The sequence below is a fragment of the Fistularia commersonii genome, chromosome 26, assembly GCF_037954325.1.
Source record: "Fistularia commersonii isolate RoL2024-O1a breed Wild chromosome 26, RoL_Fcom_v1.0, whole genome shotgun sequence".
Taxonomy (NCBI): Eukaryota; Metazoa; Chordata; class Actinopteri; order Syngnathiformes; family Fistulariidae; genus Fistularia; species Fistularia commersonii.
The window spans coordinates 2451615-2472881 of NC_141309.1; the positions used below are offsets into that span (position 1 = coordinate 2451615).

General features: G+C 43.8%; 2 protein-coding genes across 2 annotated transcripts; one reads left to right on the forward strand and one right to left on the reverse strand.

Annotated features, from left to right (window-relative positions):
* The first annotated feature begins 9093 nt into the window (after positions 1 to 9093).
* Positions 9094 to 10871, forward strand: c7a (complement component 7a). The gene is given in 8 exon segments (XM_086174373.1): positions 9094 to 9192; positions 9803 to 9935; positions 10018 to 10206; positions 10295 to 10388; positions 10464 to 10599; positions 10601 to 10646; positions 10725 to 10785; positions 10787 to 10871. Coding segments are annotated over 8 exon segments (843 nt in total).
* Positions 10872 to 12031: 1160 nt separating this feature from the next.
* Positions 12032 to 20659, reverse strand: rgs7bpa (regulator of G protein signaling 7 binding protein a). Its single transcript, XM_086173761.1, has 6 exons — positions 20194 to 20659; positions 19163 to 19329; positions 15137 to 15267; positions 14752 to 14899; positions 13171 to 13241; positions 12032 to 13083 (listed from the first exon to the last, which is right to left on the reverse strand). Exons 1-6 carry the CDS (start codon positions 20341 to 20343, stop codon positions 12992 to 12994), a joined length of 759 nt encoding a protein of 252 aa, XP_086029887.1. The 5' UTR covers positions 20344 to 20659; the 3' UTR covers positions 12032 to 12991.
* Between the last annotated feature and the right edge of the window lie 608 nt (positions 20660 to 21267).

Consider the following 21267-nt stretch of genomic DNA (forward strand, 5'->3'; position numbering starts at 1 on the left):
GTAAAATAGTCCATTGTAATATATTCATTATCGACACGGTTTAACTTGCAGTCAGGGTTGTTGGTGGCACAGATTTCCATCCATTCACACGTCACGCAGACATGCAACCAGTCACATATCATTTAGGATGAACCTGGAACCGTTAGGACAGCGTTTCTTAACCCTGTTGGAGGTACTGAACCCCATCAGTTTCATATGCGCATTCACCGAAACCTTCTCTATTGGAAAAATCGAAAGATTTTTGCCAAATTCAAGACATAGGAATATGTGTTACTGGCGCACGAAATGAACCGTGTATCAACATCACTGTGTTCAAAGAACGAAACCAGCAAAATATGATTTTCACACAAAAGCAAAAAACATAATAATGAATACTTACTGCAAATCAGAGTGACTTCTGCTGTTGCCTTTGAGAGACCAGTTCAGAAACGCGCATCTTCAGTGTCATTTTCGCAAGGAAGTGTTCCCTGAGCATTGGCGGTGCCAGACCAGAATTACTCAACTTGGCATTGAAAATCATGCAGTTAGGACGCTGACTCCCATCACGTTCAGTTATACATGTTAATCCATGTTGTAAATATTCATCCAACCACTTTCTTTGTTTGCTCCACATAATAAGCATAAAGGGATTAAAATATTAAGAAAGAAATCACATGATGCACCACCACAACCGTTGCAATTTGACTACTGAACGCACAAAAATACCTGCTGCCAGTGATGGCCAAGCGCGTCATCACCAATTATATGATTCGAGCGTGTCTTGATGTCCACCGAACCCCTGGGGTTCGATTGAACCCAGGTTGAACCTTCTTGCTAGCAACTGCGCCACCACAGTTTCTCCAAGTTTGTTTGCTCACCGTTATTCAACACAGGGACGACCAAAACACAATATCAGTGGCGGTGATCTGCAAACACAAGTCACGACGACGGAAAATCACTAAATCAACGATGATAGATTACGAGATAAACAAGAAATTTAAATTTCCAATCGTTACTTGGAGACATTTTTAGACCGGCGGTAAAAAGAATCCAGTTGTGAGAGCACTGACTGTTCATAATTCTCAACGTGTTGCTTTAGCTGAAGAAGGAGGTGTGAAAATGTAGTTTGCGCGTGTCCGAGCCTCGCACGCTGGCCATCCTTGGCGGGCTCAACTTTTCGGGGCAGATGGCGGTCAAACGTGACTTACGAACATCATGAGGTCCACAGGAGCGGCACTGATGGAGGCCACGGTCTGGTGGCCCCTTGTCCGGGCCAACTGTTATTGCAGCCCGAGGTGCAGATACTTGGCTCGCTGCTGTACAGTAGCTGAGTCATTTGGTGATACATAATTATTTTTAGAAATTAAAAGTCCATCTTTTTCTCCCACATTTATCGGGGGACCTGAGGACGCATGAGAAAACGTGGCAGTGCCGATATTTACTCAGACACTGAATTTCATAAGATACATGACATAAAGATAAGCCTCACCGTCCAGTGTAAGGCGTCTGTCTGCACTGCCGCACCTGGAAAATCGCTTTCATTTGAAAGGATTCACCTAAAGGGAGCTGGATTCTTCGGCTCCTGACGAGCTGCAATTGCGGGCACAGTGTGTTCTCCCAATTCGCCTCGCGACATCCCCGCCGCCGCTACTTCTGGATCGGAAAATGACTTCTTGTTTTTAAACTGCCTCTGCCGCTGGTGTAATATCTGACGCTCTGTCGTATCGGTTATTTGGAATTGAGCCGTGTGTCTTGTTTTTTTTTTTATTTTGTCTTTTAATGCATTAAATCGTCTGGAAGGGAACGGCCCCCACCTCTTGCTCATTTCTGGAAAGAATCACCACTTGCTGACAAAATCCTAATCTGCCCTGCGGCCGCCGAAAAAAAAAAAACACGAAAACCGCTGCAACTTTTCTCTCGGACTGTCAAGTAAAGTGATGGATAGGCCCACGGGCCGGCGTTCTGATTAAATGTACGTTTATAATTAGACGGAGCATCTTTCTTGCTCTAGTTTGCAGAAGTCTGGAGGTAAATAAGACAGGATAGTGATTTAACCGTTAAACTTCGCCACCGTTTTTCAATTGTGAGCCGTCACGCGGGTACTTTCCTTCCCCGGGAGACTTAATTCTAACTGAAATCCATTGGCTTTAAATATCTATCTATCTATATATCAATTTATACACTCAAAAAAATATTACAGGCCTAAAGTGCAGTTTAAACCCCACGGAGGGAGCAACTTGTAAATCCTCTGCTGCATTCTGGAGTTCACCGACCAAAAGGCGCCCAATTTGCGCATCTGTATCTGCTGAAGCGGCCCGGCCCTCGCTGGACGAAACTCAAAAGTTGTCTTTCTTGCCGCACTGCAACGTCTCACACAGCTCATCCTGAACATTGATTCACGCTGTATTTTCCTTCTGACGAACTAATAACAAATGTAAAGGCCAAAGTGTTGAGTTATTCCTCACTGTAAGTGCTGCTAACACATCGCGGCGGCCTCAGGAGAAAGAGGCTGCACGCGTTAAATCTTTCTTTGCGTCCCACAAAGGCACGACCGTGTGAACATCTTGTCCCTGAAAACAAAGCAGCTGCGATGAAACTTATTTTATTTGGCTTTTTTTCTGTTTGTTTTCTGCACGACTCCTTCGCACCATCTCAACAAAGAAGCCGTCTTCACGCGTTATTGTCGAACCATCGGCGTTTTAGTTCTGTTTATGATGAGATGAAATGTACTTTATTGATCCGTGCAGCTGCATAAACATACTAAGACCAAGCAATAACACGCTTAAAAAAATAAAATAAAAAAATGTCACAGACACTCCGGTTTAATATGTAAGATGTTTTCGGCCAAAAATAAAACTTAACTTTCAGTTTCTGCATGAATCTCTGGTATCAACTGACGCAACACACACACACACACACACACAGGAACATTCTTAAGAGCGAGAGTTATTCCTTGTGAGGAAGTCAGCTCTCTTTGCTTCTCATCCACACATGATGAAGGTGTGTGTCTTTACCTTATCGAACAGCTGTTTTAGATTTCTTCTTAATATTTGTTTCTCTTTTCTCCATAATTTGCTGCCCCTCAGGTCACCGCGACACTCCTGCCTTGGATACTTTTGCTGTTCCCTCGCAAAATGTAACTTTTATTCCATTCCATATCATTTTCAAAAGCGGAACTGGGAGAACACAGTGATTTTTATTTGTACCGTCTTCTTTTTGACACAAGTATTTTTCTTTAATGTCTCTCCCAAGGTGGGGCAATCAGAGGGTGCATTGCCAGTGGGGGCCGTATGGGGGTTGGTCAGAGTGTGACGGTTGCACCAAATTACTGGTTAAGATACACACACACACAGACAAAAACACAAATTGTCAATTATTTTAACTTGTTTGGTAATATTATATATGCGTCTAAAACTGATTGGTCAATCAACAGATTGAAATATATACAACTTCCTCTGTTTCAAGTAAAAAGGGCATTGAATAAATTGCGAAACGTGTTAATAATATCTCGGAGAGAACGAACATGCGTGCGATCCATTGCGTAAATACATAGTCTGTCTGCATTCTGCTCCCCCACCCAACGTTGAACTTCTCGGACTTGGGCAAGTGAACAATCTTAGCGCCGATGGTGTTTTTAATTGTGTATTGATGAATCAGGTGAGCTCACCTGTAGTGTTTTGGTTTGTTTGTTTAGTTTTGATGCCGTCTTGGGAAACAGAAGGGCTGCGGTCATCAACACAAAAAGCTTTGGGGGCCAGTGTCGCCTCACTCACAGTGGAGTCCACGGCTCCGTTTTCAGATTGCCGTTAAGCACAACCCAGTACAACTTCATGGTGGGTCACTGAAAACAGCACCAGTTGTCCATAGTTGTTGCAGTGTGTTTCTATATGTGTAATAATAACAATAATAATAGCCGCTTTCAAACTGTGCGGACATTTTGCAGAGCCATTTTAGCTCCTACTCTGAAGCAGGGCTGTTTTAAGGTTCAGGTAACTGCTGTTACCAGATAATTTTTTTTTGGACTTGAAGTGACATTTTTAAAAACTATTGCAGCCACTGGTCAGCTGCTTTCTTGCGACAGAGTGGACAAAACCAATGGACTGTTTAAGAGATCTGTGCTTAAATAGCCGTGCCTGAATAAGAAAGGAGTTAGCTAACGGCAGGGTTCCTCCCATGGCGAAGCAGTATAGGGAGAAATCAAAACATCTAAACCCATTTAATAGTCCATGGTTGTTGTTCCTGCCGTGCAGGACATGTATGCCGTGGTGACTTAGCTCTCCTTGTTGAGTGGTACTCGAGGGCATCACAACGGTCCCTTCCATGCAAATGCAAAACTAAAAGGTTCCCTGGAGGAGGGGAGTACTTCTCACCAATTTGATCTGGACAGTTCTCATAACTGAGTTCTTGGGACTTTGTATTACTAAGCAACAAAGGTTGTGTATTTTCCGAATTACAAATGATTCATTGCCATTTGTTATGACCAGTTTTGGCTGATATAGCCCACAGATTTTTGGGAAGTCATGTGACACAACTAAACACAGACAAGGTCGATATCAAACATATGACCGTCAACCAATATGTGGCCAGTATGTTTCCCAAATATGTTTCACCGTAGCAGCACAGTCGGAACAACTGAATGTCCTGCCTTTCGCATCCAAATGCCTCACTTGTCACATTTGCTGTGTTGTGAAAATTACTGCAGCTTCCCGTTGTTGATTAATTGTTTGATATATTTATTTATTTGCTTATTTATCTCCGATTCAAGTGATTCAAGGTCTGGGTAACAAAGTGTTGTGTTTGGGTTGTTGCACGGTTTATACTCTAGTCACGAGTTGCAAGTATTTCTGGTTGGCTGTGTTTGAGGAAGACATTTCAAGCAGCAGGGCTCCCCAGGAGGGCTCTACGAAAAGGAACATTAGAAAACACTACTTCACATTTAGACTTTTTTAATGATTTCTATCACGCTGATTACAATAACCATGCCTGTTACACTGTACGGTTTAGACATGATGACACTTGTGCGTCACGGCAATTACAAATCTCTATTCTCAGGTTAAAGTCCAGAATGATTTCAACGATGAGATGTTTGAGAGCAAATGGCATAACGCAAAGGATATTGTTGACAGAAGCAGAGCGTCCGGGACAACAACGGGATATCGCAACTATGACTTCCATCAGATACATGACACCATCGAGGTATTCAGGAATCTTTCACTGTATGCTAAACAACAAAGCTTTCTGCAAGGAAAAAAAATAAACAAAAATGAATTTTAACTGTCTTTGTGACCTTCCTCTCCACAGACCCACAGGCTTTTAGTTCTGAAGAATGACGTTGAGATTGGTCACTTCCAGAGTGCTTCTCCTCAGTTCCTCCCGCTGTCAGAAGGCTTTTGGAAGACTTTGGCCAAGCTACCAGCTGTCTACGACTACAGCGCCTACAGGAAGGTGCTGGACAGGTTTGGGACACATTACCTATCCAAAGGATCCCTGGGAGGCTCCCTCAAAATTGTCACCATGATTGATAAGAATACTGAAAAATTTTTGGGTAAGCGTTCTACAATTATGTTTACAGACACATTTACAGACTAAATATGCACTGAAATGATTTGATGGATTTCAGAAAGTGAAAGCATGCAGTATCATGAATGCGACAGGACCCTAAGATGGATCTTGATATTCCCTCTCACGATTGAAAAGTGCAGGAACGACAGAAGACAACAGTCAACCGGCAGAAGTACAGCGCTGAAGCTACCACCGCGTCAGCCTCCGCTGTCACCGTAACGCGGTGTTTCTGACACAGCTATTTTGAATCAGGTCAGGGATGGGAAAACGTGGTGCAAACGGCGGATGTTGTCGGAGGAGGCGTGGAACACATCGCCGACCTGAAGGCAATACAGCCCGGCAATTTGAAGAACTAGGAAATGTACTCGAACTGGGCCAACTCCATTCGATCGTTTCCACATGTTATCAAACAAAAGGTAAGTGAAAAACAAAAAAATAAATCACCCTGCGTTATCGACTATCTCAGCCCGCGCTCTCGGCCTCGGCAGCTACGGCCTCTTTCGGAGCTGGTGAAAGAGGTGCAGTGTGCCGGCCTGAAGAGGCTCCACCAGCGCAGAGCCACGGAGCGGTACCTCTCGGGACATCGGGGCTGGCCTGCGAGCACGGAAATGAGGAGGACACTCCGCAGGGTGAGTGATATTATCCGGATATACAGGTTTTTGGGAACCTGTATTTGTATGTTTGCGTGGTATTCATATACCATTAATATCCATTTCCTTCTGTCTGCTCCCCTCTGGGTTCACCGCAGAAAATCAATCTCCTCCTTCTTGTCTAATACTCTGTATCCTCTTCTCACACCCCATCTAATTTCACGTCCTTTCACTACACCCATAAATCTTCAGGTCCTACCTCAGGAACCCTCTTCCAATATATTCACTATCCCTCCTCCAAAATCATGTCAGTCTGGCTTCTCTGACCTTCTCTCCGAAACATCTACCATGTTCTGTCGTTCTGATGGACTCGTTCCTGATCCTATCCATCCTCCTCACTCCCTCAGAACTTCAACATCTTCATCCCCGCTACCTCCAGCTTTGCTTGACTAGCAAATTACTTTTTGGACTATACGTCGCTCCGGATTATAAGTCGCACCAGACAAAAATGCATTATAAAGAACGTAAAAAACATATATAAGTCGCACTGGAGTATAAGTCACATTTTTGGGGGGAAATTCATTTGATGAAATCCAACACCAAGAATAGAAATTTGATCTTGAAAGGCAATTTAAAATAAAAACAGAGTAGAGAATGACAAGCTGAATAAGTAAAGCCTCGTATAGCCTATATGACACATGAACAACGAACTGAGAACGTGCCTGGTAGGCTATGTTAACATAACATATTACGCTAAGAGTCATTCAAATAACTATAGCATATAGCACATGCTACGACCAAACAATCGGTGTCACTCTTAATCACTAAATCCAACAAAATCTTCTTCTTAGGTGTCAATTCTGAACAACTCCGCCAACTCCGAAGGTAGACAATGCGCCACTTCCTCTTCTACCGGTACGCCGCTTACGTCAGAATCATCGTCACTTGCAGTTCCAATTATTCCAGTCTTTCTGAATCCCGACAGGACGGTGTCCTTGGTCTGATAGAGAGGCGATTGCGTTGCATGAAGCGGTAACACCAGGAAGGTCCTCACGCAAAGTCATTTCTATTCATCTCCTTGGCAACTACCTGGGTGTGAAGACGCAAATGTACTGTTGACAAGCCTCCATGTCGTTCCTCTAGCCGTGGCCACCTAGCTTTTAGCCCACAATTAGCTTTTTTTTTGGTTTTCTTCATTTCAGTAAGAGTAACCTCCACTTTTCGCCAGTCCCTTACAAGTTTCTCACTAACTTCAAACTTTCTGCAAGTTTCACTACTTCCAGCTCGTAACCTGCAGAATATGATTTTCTTTCCTGTGCCATTTTTGTTCAGCCCAGTTGTTTTTATAAGATACCGAAATGATCAATTTTCATAGGTACAGAAATAGCAGGAAGCATCTTTTTTTCACAACACACTTCTGCCATGACCCGCCCTAGCTGAATTTTGATTGGTTGTGGTGTGTGTGTGTGTGTGTGTGTGTGTGTGTGTGTGTGTGTGAGAGAGATGATCGCTGATATATTAAAGACACACATGCAGACACTGACAGACATACATCAGCGCAAGAGAGCTCAATTACTTCACACATAAATTGCTACAGAGTATAAGTCGCACCCCCGGCCAAACTATGAAAAAACTGCGACTTATAATCCAAAAAATACGATAGCTTTAGCTATATGCTATTTGCTATTACCTATTCTCCTCCCCATATGTGGGATGTTTTTTTTTTTTTTTTTAGGATACAATTCCCTGACAAATAAACTAAATCAATCATGTCCACAATTTCAGTTTGATTACATTTTTCGCTGTAAACTCCAGTAATTTATCCAAAAATACAGGTTACTAAAGGAGCCGCGCCTGCTCCCATAGGCTAATGAGGCGCTAGCTTACCTGTTTGACGCGGTTAGCTTCGTCAGTGCCGTAAAACGTTCCTCACTGCCGTAAAACGTCCCTCAAAGTCGTACAAGTATCTCGCAGTATACTTTACACTGTGGTTTCTCCGGTCACGAACAACACAAAAAAAAAAAATCGCTGTATCAATCCAGTTCCATCGAAAAAAAATAGTCCATATAGCATCCGACCTCGGTTTACAACCAGCGCAAAAGTAAACCCTTTGCACTTCCGGGGTCAAGAGCACCTGCCCGCTACTTTCCTTTATTACCTGGAGACAGCGCCACCTTGTGGTGGAAGACGTGAACTACAACAATTAAAAAAAAAAACATTTGCCACCTACATGGAGAAGTTAATGAGTCTATTTCTCCAAATGTGAACTCTCTTTTCTCCATCTTTGTCCTCATATAGGAGTGATTCATGGCAGATGGGCCTGTTGGTCCACTTGGTCGACATGCTCCGGAGGGAGGAGGTCACGGACTCGCTAGTGCTCGAACCCTGCAACGCTTAACGGAGGAGAATCATGCATTGGGGAACCCACTGAGACATCAGACTGTGAAGAAGAAGAAATTGAATATCTAAAGTCAGAGTCTCTTGGCTTTATAATTAGATAATATACACTCTTCAAAAAAATAAAGGGAACACATCCTAGATGTGAATGAATGAAATATTCTTATTAAATACTTCGTTCTTTGCACAGTTGAATGTGCTGACAACAAAATCACACCAAAATAATCATTGCAAATCAAAGGTATGAACCCATGGAGGTCTGGATTTGGAGTCACACTCTGGAAAAAGCTGATCCCTCATGTATAATGTCTTTAAAACAAGTCAAAGTGAATCTGTTTTGTTTCCCAAGTGAACAGTTTGATTTCACACAAGTTACTGAATTGGAGTTACATTGTGTTGTTTAAGTTTTCCCTTTTTTTTTTGTAGCAGTATATTTTAAAAAGGGCAATTTTATTTTATTTTATTTCATTTTATTTTATTGTATTTTATTTTATTTTATCGGATTTGTTTAATTTAATTTAATTTTTCATCTTAAAAAATTATTTGATTTGAATTTAACAGAACCATGGAGCCTCATTGCTTTGACTTTCTTCTCCTGGCAAGACGTGTGGAGAAATGGCAGAAGTCTGGAGACCCACCTGCGCTGATAAATGGGTGTATTCCGGTATGGAGGATACTTTGTTTTCTTAGTTTTCAGGCTAATAAAGCCAAGCTGTAAAAAGGCAATATCCCATTGAGGATTTTGCTCCGTGTAATGGCTATTATTCAGCTCTAAATGTCAATGAAGATGCATATTTGTCCATACAATGACAACTCTAGTCATATCATCCTTTAGCGTTGGATTTTTCTCAGACTGTTTTCATGCGGTGATGTTTTAGCTTGCAGACGGTTGGGATAAATCACACATATAATCCAACAACAAAGAAAAGGCACTCAACCTGTGTTCCCAAAATAATCCCAAATCCTCAAACCGCCTCTCGCAAATCAGAAAGAATTACAGGACGGCCTCCAAAAAACTGTGAAAATGATCTTGAATGCACCTGAAAGCTCGACTTATAAACATTAGAGTCAACAAATATCACAATACTGTCTTTTAGACGAATTTTCAGCTGAGTATGGAAGGGGTTGTCCAGCGTTGCTTTTCCAAATAATACTCAAATCTAATATCTACAGTCCTAATAAATAATTAGATGAGGTGTAATTGCACAAAGAGATATTTGTGAAAATCTATAAATCAAATACCCTTGCTTTTGACCTCTCCTTATTTCTTGCAGGAACCAAGGGACGTTTACCTGGTGGGCAGTAGAGTGGAGCACACCTGCACCCCAGGCCTGCATCTTGTCGGTCAAAATATTCTAGAATGCACCGCCGATCAGGTCTGGTCCGAGGGCCCCGGGCTTTGCACCAGTGAGCCGATAAAAAAAAACATCATTTCAATCAATGATAGCAACGATTTCCTTTTTTTTCCACGAACTAGACTTTTTTTCAGATTCTGTTTGCAAGCTGGGGTCCCTTGGCAGTGATATCATCGCCACACCTTTGAAGAAGTCCTACGCTATCGGGGAGCAGGTGACCCCGTCTTTTCCGACGGGCAAACAACTCATCGGAGAAGCAGTGCTTATGTGTGACCCCAATCGATATTTCTCGCCGGATCATGCAAATTCTGAATGCAGCCAAGGTAGATTTTTCAGAAGACATGGTAACATAGTGATGAATTCATACGTATTTAGCATTTTTCTTGTTCAATATTTTAATTTTCCTCACAGTCATTGTTCCACAACCACAAATCGCGCCACTATGTGAACTATGGGAGAAGTCTTCCAGAAGAAAATGTGTCTGCAAGATACCTTTCGAGTGCCAGTATGTTAGCTTTTCAGTTAAAGACTTTTTTTTTTTTTCATCCATCTTTTCATAACGTACTCTACGTGTCTCTAGTGCCTCTTTGGAAGTGTGCACCACCAATCCCGAGACTGGAAAATCAGTCCTTCTCAGTGTGTGCAAACTGCATGCCCTGCAGTGCATGAAGAAGAACTACGTAATTGCAGAAGGCAGTAGCTGTGAGGCGCCGCAGCCAAAACCAAACCTGTGCAAAGTGTCAGATGTGGGAAACGTGTGACGGTAGGGAGCCGCAACAGGTGACCGTGGCCCGCCTTCGAACGAAAGACGTTATAAAAGCTTCTCCCGTCGTCATTTCAGAACTAACCAACGAGTGCCGCTGCAAGGAGACTGCGGATTGCATCACTCCGGGTGTCCGTTCAGACCATGAACGAATGTGAAGCTGGCCTCCTGCAATGTGAGGGGGAGATGGTGTCTGTCGTCGATATCAGGCCCTGCGCCTTCTGAGGAGGCCGGCGGGATGATTACTTTCACGCATCTTCTGTTTTATTAACTTTCCTTGAATATTCTATTCTAACCTTCTTAGAATAATGTGGTATCACTGCCTTATGCGTGCATGAAGCGGAATAACTGCAACACATTAACCACGTGCAAACATCTATACTGTATATCATCGTGAAAGTAACCACCAAAATGCATTTCTTAAAATAAAACATTACACTTTTGTGCAAAATTATCCGTGTGACTTTGTGCAATTTTCCCTGACATCATGTTTTTAAATCAAGATGCAACACTTTTTTGCAACAGACCTGCGATTAATATCCCAGACAGCGCCTGGCCTGCAAAGCCGACCCCTGCTGACAAGTCTATTCATACCTCTGGCTCAGTGTGTGTGTGTGTGTGTGTGTGTGTGTGTGTGTGTTTGTGTGTTTGTGTCTGAACCTACCTGTATAGTGAGGTGCCACATATCCACAGATGTGCTCACCTCGCTCGCACACACACACACACACACACCGACACATATGTCAAATTCTCTTTTGAACCGTGTCATTATTTACACGCTTTCTAGTAAACCATAAACGTGAACATTTAATTTCTTTATACATGTTATTTGTTATTAATGATTGTTTTCATTATTGTTGTCACACTTATTCATAAAATCAAAATTATTGTAAAACATCTGAATGGATGGACCAGAAAAGTTTATTTTATTTCTAGATTAATCTTATATATGTGTTTTTTTAGTAATGTTCAGAAGACTGTTGTAGAGGCCTCAAATAAATGTAATATTTTCATCGTATTGGGGATCGACAAGCTGAAACGCTGCACAAACACCATCATTATTAAGAATTAAAAAAATATTCGGACACAATGCATCAATTGAAAGATCAACGCAAGAATGTTGTTTTTTTTTTCAATCAAATATTTTTCTCATTAATTATTTATATCTTAAATATTTTTACGACGGTTAAAATAAACTCCGTTTGGACAATGGTGATAAAGAATTAATTCCAAAACACTGACGCCACCGTTTTTCCAATCGATCCCCCCGATTGGGTTCGATCATCTCATTTCACCCGAGCGTAGATGCTTTTACCCGGTGCCTTGTCTTCATCTGGTGGACAACCTGGAGAACTACAAGCCAGAAAAAAGAAGAGACCTGTGGATTTGTTTCAATAACAAAAGTTTTTATTAACAATGTAAAATGATCTATATCAGCTTTGTCTACTGTGCCTTCCGTCGGCCCTAAACATTGATAATCGTCGTCGATAAGCAAGTCCCATGCTGCCTGCCATCTGCCTGCATCCACCCAAACCCAAAGCCTCCGCTTCCCGACCTCCTCTCTGAAAATAACTAACCGAGCGTCGCATAAAGAGCATGTGTATATACAAGTCTAATGTCTGAATTAATAGATAGGTATTGTGTGCAAAGAAGTTTTCAATCGTTTTCTCATATATTCCATTTGAAGCTGGAGAGTTATACAGGTTCTTGGTTTATGGAAGACTAAATTAAGTACGTTGAGAAGAAAAACAGCAAGAAACCAAAATAACAGAGACTGTAATATACATTGGACGCGTTCTGCACAAACCTGCCGTCTCACCTCGACAAGAACAAGGTGTTACTTTGTGTTTTGCGAGAGCGTCCTTAAACATTTGGATGGCGTTTTTTTTTTTTTTTTTTTTCCACAAGTTATCACATTATTTTGGACAAAAACAGACAATTATATTCCCTTTTTTAATTCTTCTTTTTTTTTTTTTTTTTTTTTTACAATAATCATCATTTCATTCGCTCAGAGTTGAAGCCATTTGTTTTCAAAGAACCCGTCATTTCCTTTTACGTCAGACGACCGGGTATCTGACTCGTTTTACCGAAAAAAAAAGGGAAAATCTGTTGCAAAATATCTTAAAATATATGTTTGTGACTTTTCGTTTTCTTTAAATTACACTGCAATTACAATTATTCTCTGTATTACAAAATAAAATTATAAAATGGGCAGCCTTTAAAAAAAGAGAAAAAGACAATTCATCTTGAAAATGGCAGTAATATATTGGTGGGAGACACAAGTGGTGACGGACAGTGGGTAATGGTGTCTTTGTCGCTGCTTCCTACCCACAAAGGCGGGGCCCTCAGGTTGTTACCAGGCAACAAAGCCCAAAGAACCGTCTCTTCCTCTGTCGGACCAGTGGGTAGGGAGCCAGGTTCAGCAAACTGCTGTCGTCTGGGCACAAGAACATAAAGTCAAGTGGGATTTCTGCGTAAAACGTGCTCTTTTTTTTTTTTTTTTTTTTCGGGTCATAGTGCATACCTTGGTTCTTCAGTGGTAAAGGCATTGTCTCCCTGAGTTTACTGAGAAGGTTCTTCATCTCCCTCATGTCCCTGCAAGAAGGGCAGCAAATACGTATTTGTAATCGGCTAGAAATGTTTGCAAATTCAACGTTCCTTAGAGAGAATCTGGATGATTCAGGGTCTACAAGAACTTTCCCGAATGTGTTTGGACTGCGGGAGGAACCCGGAGAACCCCGAGGAACCCCACATAGACGCCGGAACATATAGTATTTCCGAAATTCATAAGCGGCACAAAGTCAACATTGATATTTACTGAAAAAAATAATCTTCCTCCGGATATAACAATGAACCTTTTTATATGGAGCCAAACATGTTTTGCCTAAAAAACTGAATATGGAACCATTACCATTTAAATATTTAAATTTTTTGGCATTTTATTTTAAACTTTGAAATAATTAATGATCCTATAGATATATAAAATTAAACGAAAGGAGAAAAAAAATGAGGGGTTTCTAAATTCAATATTGATTGAAAATACTAATATTCAAAGAAAACAGTTTAGTGGGCCGGATAAAAAAGCAAAACGGGCCTGATGTGGCCCGCGGGCTGTAAAATGCCCAGCTCTGCTAGACAATATATCACTTTATATCGCACACATGCAAAATCCTGTTTACTGTCTTTCTTTTCGCCCTTTTTTAGCACGATACCCATATTAGCATAAGGTCGCTATGACTATTTCCAATACAGGAGAGGGCGTTTATGGGTCCTGCTCTGATTTTCCAACTGCAGAGCATTCTGGGATTTGGAGTATTCGCTGTACATGCGCCGTAGACAATAATAAAAATAATAATAATAATAATAATAATGATAACAATAATAATGATAATAATGATAATAATAACAATAACAATAATAATGATAATAATGATAATAAAAACCGTAATGTCCTTGTTGTGTTAGCAACTGTGCTACATGCACTTTACCAGTCTGTTCTCACGTACATCGATGATATTTGTAATTGAAGGACACACGAATGTACCAATGAAGGAATTATTAACTAGCTGACAAATGTGTACATGTTCAAAGACTTGAGCTCTGTTTCTGACTGCCGATCACCGCTGATCGTTGTCTACTTGGTGTTAGCTATCGCTGTTTGTTCATGTTGTTCATCTGTAATAAATTCTTGTAATCTCAGAAGACTTATTGTTGTTTTGCCTCATCACCTTAGAGATGTTTACCTCCACAGCTAGCTCAAAAAAAAATAAAGGGAACACGAAAATAACACATCCTAGATCTGAATGAATTAAATATTCTTATTCGATACTTTGCTCTTTGCATAGTTGAATGTGCTGACATATAATGACACTTTAACAGTTTAACAGTTTAACATCGATGCCATGCAGCAGGAATCCAACCAGGGACCTTCTCACTGAGGAGGAAGCACCATATTATTAATCTCATATTTTGGACAAACACGATTATTTTAAGCACCAAGACTTTATGGCTAAAGGGGCCTCCGATCATGAAAAAAAAACCTTCTTAAGAAACATCCGCACGACAGGTCTTTGCGGCGCGCAAACGCTGTCACGCATCCACCTACTTTTCAATGTTTTCGATGTCGGTGGCGACCAGCCAGCAGAGCTGCGGACAATCGGTGGGGGAGGAAGAGGTGTCCTCCAGGATGGGGATGTCTGAGCTCTCCTCAGCTTTGCTGTCCAGCCCCGGAGGGCCGCAGGAGGAGTCTTTACCTGCAACACGGAGATAGCCTGAGACCGTGCAGTCTGCACATTAGCGAGCCCGCATAAAAAAAAAAAAAAAAACACCTTGCACAGAAGAATATCGATGTGGCTATTTTAATCACGTAACGGAGAACCATTTCCTTTCAGCGTGAATCAAAATGGTGAAAAAAAAGGCAAAAAAAAACAAAAAAAAAAAAAACAGAGTTAGCTGATTTATGTGCCATAGGGGCGTTCTCATGCGTTCACCTTTCCTGTGGAGCTGCAGGGAGCCCAGCAAGCAGACCGATTTCAGCATCTCGGTGATGTACATTTCCAGGCAGCACTGCAGCTGGATAAACAGCCTGCAGATCTCCGGGTGGATCTCTCCGTCCTCCGGCCTGAAACGGCACAGAAACCAAGGGGGGGGTTCGTGTGAATTTACGCCGGAAGAGCCACAGAGCGTACCTCAGCTACACACCGAGCGCCGCTATAAAACATCATTATCATATCACGTCTTGTAAATGACCCTTTTGTCTTATTCACTATTGTTACTTGTGCTACGACAACTTGGAATACTGCGTAAACAGAAAAACAGGGGGGATATAAATGTGTATGTTTTGCTCAATGCGTCAACCGGACACGCAAATGTGTATGATTTTAATAATAACGCGAAAAACTAAAAGCGGTGTGTAGCTGACGGATACGTAAAGGCGTCTTTAGGCACGGTCCGATTGCTCCGTGTCAACATGCTAGCTCCCGCTTCTGAGGACCGCATTTTTGCTGAATTTTATTATTTTACGAGCTCGGTCTGGACGTCGCGGCCTGTTTAAGTGCCTCAAAATAAAAAGCAGGATGCATAAAAGTCCCGACACAAAGAACCACTCAAGGCATCATTTATTTACCCGGAGCTGATTTTACGAGAGATCTCGGCGGGCTAACAGCCGCGCGAAGCCCGCGTTAAAAAACAGCAGGTGACATTTAGCGGGTGCGATAACACGGCCTCGGCTCTTTTGGACCTGCACCTGCCGGCGACGTTCAACGCCGCGGCCTTCACGCCAAGCCGTGACCCCTTTGCACCCCTTGTTTTGTCACCGTGCAGCCGCCGGAGCACAGCTGCCATTCACGCCGTCCCGCTTATCAGCTTTCCGGCGCCACTCTAACCGCTCGGACACACCGGCTTTATTTGATTAAAGGGAAGAATAATCGGCGCCGTCTAATTCGAGCTCTCCCCGTCGGGCGGACGGCAATGAAAAGTCTCTCCTGGAGAGGGACACTCAGAGCGAGCGGTGCTGCTTTGTATAATATTCATGGAAAGCTGCATGGCGTCTATAAATAGAACAGTGTAAAAAAAAAAAAGAAAAAAAAGAAAAAAACAACAAAATCATGCAAAACGCAGCCACGGACGGGATGGTTTATTTCGCAGGCAGATTTAAAGCTTTAAAAGCGAGAAAAAGGTGGATCGTTTTTTTTTTGCCGTGCAAACCCTCTGTTTGTTCAACGGAGAAACGTTGTCATGCATGCGACGCCTGAACGGCGGCATTCTCAAAAAATCACAACACAGCAAGTGGATGAATTATTGAGCGCGAAATAGGTTTGCAGAGGAATATTCAGCGGAAGGATATTTAAAGGCCTCGTGCACATCTTTCCGTTTGGCTGTGAGGAATCGGGGCCTTATTGGCGACTAAGGAAACCTGATACTCTTATTCGCTCTAATTGGCAGCGAGCGAGTAAGACGTCCTCCAAATCTCCCCGAGCTGGTGTTTTTAATTCCCGGGTCTCATGTCGCCCCTTCATCGACAGTCCGGCGCCACCTCTGTGGAGCGGACATGCTCGCTAAGGATTTATTTTCCCCGTGATATTCTCAGTACTCATGATCCGGGTAATCCGGGATTGATGCATCTTCTAGGATTTCCTTTTTCAAACGCACGCATGCATTTAATGCTCACGATTCTAGCGCTTCAGCTAATAAGGTCCCCGGTTCAATTCCCCCCAGTGTGGAGTCTCCATGTTCTCCTAACGTGTCTGCTAGGGTTCCTCACGCAGTTCCAGAACATGCAGGAGGTTCATCTGGGTCCCTCAGCGTGTGAAGGAAAAGGCGGAGGGTTGTTTGTCTCCAGCGACCCCGAATGAACGATGAGGACTGCGCAGATTAAATGAATACTAACGGAGCTGCTTCAAATATAAATATAATCGCAGAGGTGTTAAAATATTCCATTATCTATGAGGATGTCATCCACATAAAGATAAAAGAATTTGCTTGAATGAGAGCAAAACATCTAAACGTGGTTTAAACCAAATACTATGCTGAACTGAAATACTGAAAAAAAAAAAAAAAAAAAATAGGAGAAGACGTTTCTACATGTGAGTTGTTGATTTGTAAAAAAGAACCCGACCCGCCGATGAAGGCGCTCAGGACTCCACTAAGGAACAAATAACGAACCGGCGCTCCCATCAAAACAAGCCTGGATGATTCTTGGACTTTGGTTGGAAAACATGCTACTGTAGAAAATAAAAAGAAACTATACAACCCCCCCCCCTCCCCCCGAAATAAAATAAAATAAAATAAAATAAAATAAAATAAAATAAAATAAAATAAAATAAAATAAAATAAAATTAAATTAAATTAAATTTAAAAATGTATGGAGGAAACAACAGAACAATAATAGTAACAATAACCAATGCTCCCATCAAAACAAGCAAAACAGCATGATTCTTGGACTTTGGTTGGAAAATATGCTACTGTAGAAAATAAAAAGAAACTAAACAAAATCCCCCAAAATAAAATAAAATAAAATAAAAATAAAATTTAAAAATGTATGGAGGAAACAACAGAATGCTTTGATAATAATAATAATAATAACCAACACTCCCATCAAAACAAGCCTGGAGGTTCAGCATGATTCTTGGACTTTGGTTGGAAAACATGCTACTGTAGAAAATAAAAAGAAACTAAGCAAACCCCCCCAAAATAAATAAAATAAAATAAAATAAAATAAAATAAAATAAAATAAAATAAAATGAAATGAAATAAAATAAAATAAAATAGAATAAAATAAAATAAAATAAAATGAAATAAGATAAAGTTTAAAAATGTATGGAGGAAACAACAGAATGCTTTAAAAATAATAATAATATCCAACGCTCGCATCAAAACACGCCTGGAGGTTCAGCATGATTCTTGGACTTTGGTTGGAAAACATGTTACTGTGGAAAATAAAAAGAAACTAGACAAAAAAAACCAAAATAAGATAAAATAAAATAAAATAAAATAAAATTTAAAAATGTATGGAGAAAACAACAGAATGCTTTAATAATAATAATAATAAAAAAAATGAATTAAAAAACTTCTATCCGAGTGTCAGCGGCAGGACCCAGGAGAAACCCAGAATGAAGACGTTAGGCCCTTGTGAGAACGTCCTGACACAACGTGATGGATCACTACCGGTCTCACTGCTATATACAGCAACATGTTCTCATCACCCGATTTAGAACATTAGCGGCGCGGCGGCGAGGTTTTGACATCGGACGGTGAAATTCAGGAAGCACCTGCAGGTTTTTCGTGTTGTAAAGCAACGCGGAGAGAATCCTGGAGTTTTCAGACATTCGTATGACGATACGAAGGTTTTGGGTGCTGGTCGGAAAAATAAAATACAGAATGTGTGATGGTGATTTAACGCAGACTCTCATCAGCGTCTAATGGTTCTTATCATTCATTGATCTTCTGGATCTTCTATATCGCCTATCCTGCAGTTGGGGTCCCTGGGGGGGGGTGTGTCATGGGGCCACATCTGCAAACATACAAGCCTTCCATGAACCTCACGCATGTGTTCGGACTGCAGGAGGAACCAACACGCAACATGGAGGCTCCACACAGAAGGGCCTCCGCTGGGAATCCAACCTGGCACCTCTTTGCTTTGAGGCGGAAGCACAAACCGCTGAGCCGCCATGTGTTTACTCCACGGTGTAGTGCACTCCATTATGTGTTTTAGTGCACGGCTGTCGTGCAGATCGTCGTGATGAAAGCAAATGCTGCTTCGCAAGAGGGAAAGTTGGAATAATAAAGGAGTTGGCTTGCATCGCAACTCACGCATTAAAGTTTCAGGCGAGAGGGTGCAGGTGTAAACATCTGGCTGACTGGGTGAGGCTGCCTCTCCCGCTGCCTCTCAGACATATCAAGGTCATGAAAAGACAACTTCCGAGAGGATTTCTCCGGAGTCTGGAGGAGCTTAAGTGGCAGAACCGGTGCGCTTATGTAAATCGGAGGACAGCGCCAGGCGTCTTCACGCCACTCACCCCGAAATCAGGGAGAGGCTCTGGTGCGCGGCTCTCGCCATCTCGCAGCCTTTGGTTCGGGTCTTCAGCATCTCGGCCCGCAGGGACGGACAGTCCACGGTGATCTCGCCGATGGAGATGACCAGCTCACGGTACAGAGCAACCAGTGTGTTGAACTCCTGGACGATCTGTGGTAAAGTCACACACACACACACACACACAGACACACACACATGCACAGGTGAGCGAAGAGTGGGCCACAAGCACCGCAGGAGAGGGGGGTGGGGGTAGGATGGTCCTTGTCGTGTCCAGACGGCTGCAGGTGCACGGCGGATGCACGCCTCTGCAGCACCGCTGCAAGAAGCACCAGGCAACAACAACAACAACAACAACAACAACAACAACAACAACAACAATAATTTAAATAAAAGTGGTGCATTGCAAAAAAAAAAAAAAAGAAAGGGCCTGCTAAGCTTGCATGATGCGTTGATTTATTTACTCTATGACTCAAGTTGTGCACACGCACACGCACACGCACGTAGCATCCGGGCTCCGCGGGAAGAAGTGAAGCAGTCGGATCCGCGTCCGAGGGGCCGATGCGCGTCACGATCGTGCACACACACACGCACACGTCTTGCACAGGGATAAAGCAGACAAATCCGGGGCCGGTTATAAAACTGCAGCCGCAGAACGCAGCCGGCGCGAATCCGCCTGCGGGCCGGGCGGGCCGGGCGGGCCGCGGGGGCTGCACCGCCGGCCGACACCGGCCGTGCAACCGCGCTATTTTCCCGCTCCCCCGGCCCGGGTTACGCCCCCCCCCCCAACACACACACACACACACACACACACACACACACCTCCCCCTGCAGCTGCTAACAGCTGTGCATCCGCATGTAGTCGATCGTCCTAGAACAAAGAAAGCCGGTGGGGTGGAGGAGGGGGTAGGGGTGGAGGAGAATTGCATTCCTTATCGGAGCCGCCGTGCACCGTGCACCGTGCACGGTGCACGGTGCACGGATGATGTGGGGGGGGGGGGGTGGAAGCAGACCTACCATCCTGCAGTCGGCCACGGCGCGCTGGGCTTTGCGGGTGCTCTCGGTGCTCTCCCTCCGCTGCGGGTCCCGGTAGAGAGGCTTGCCGATCTGGAAGATGTTCCCGGCGGATCTGGGGCGGTTCTTGCGCCCATTCGATGCAGAACTCATGCATACACATCCACGAATAAAACAGCCCTAATGCAGAACCGGTCTCTCTAAGCGCCCCCTCCCCCCCACCCACCCACCCCACCCCCTTGCAACCCAGCCACCCCCCACTCGGAAGACCTCCACCGTCCGGTTCCCCCCCGGCCGTTCTCCTCGGTGCCGGTTCTCGCGGGGTTCTCCGTCTCCCCCTTCCGTCTATAGCGGCTGTTTTCCGGGACGAGAGCGCAGGGGAAGAGCCGGAGGAGCGGCCGCGTCTTCCCTCCGCATCGCCCGCACTGCGCCGGGGCTGCGAGTCACCTTCGCTCCGGCGAGCCTCCTCGGAGCGCGGCGGGGACCTTCACGCCCAACGCGGTGGAGGAGGGTGGGGGTGGGGAGGAGGGAGGAGGGGGGGGGTGGAGGTGGGATCGGGTGGGTGGTGCTGGTGGAGGGAGGGGGGGGAGGAGGGGGTGCGGGGTCCGGTTAGCTGACGGGTCTCCTCGGGAGGGAGCGATCGCACTCACGGCTTCTCTCCAGATGCAGCCATTTCTTGTGATTGCGCGTTTCCATCAAGCACCAATGAGGCGGTCCAACCCCCCCCCCCCCCCCGTACCCTCCCCCCTCTGCAGCCCCGCGACACCCTCCTGCAGCCCGGGCACGGAGCGACGGTCCCCCCCCCCCCTCCCTCCATCCCACCGCCGGACGGATCCAGACCCCCGGCGCCCGGAGCCCCTCTGACCTTGCTGCAGGCCCGCAAGACGCGTCTCCGGACGGGGTTACTAACAGAAGTCCGACCCCCGCCCTGAACACTTAAGACCTTAAAACACTTTATAGCCCTGACTTTGACACTTTATAGTTTTATTTGTATTTCTTACCCCCCCACTCCTTTTTTTTCTTACTGTTTATACAATTTCCTACTATTATTTATTATTGTTATGTTTTACTTTAAAC

Bases quoted from the DNA above. Each gene is read 5' to 3' on its own strand.
- rgs7bpa (XM_086173761.1), bottom strand. From the start codon at position 20,343: ATGAGTTCTGCATCGAATGGGCGCAAGAACCGCCCCAGATCCGCCGGG. The intron at 14,900-15,136 runs GTGAACGCATGA...TCCGTGTTGCAG, and splicing joins CCTGCAGCTCCACAGGAAAG to GTAAAGACTCCTCCTGCGGC. The intron at 13,084-13,170 runs GTATGCACTATG...TCTTGTGCCCAG, and splicing joins TTTACCACTGAAGAACCAAG to ACGACAGCAGTTTGCTGAAC.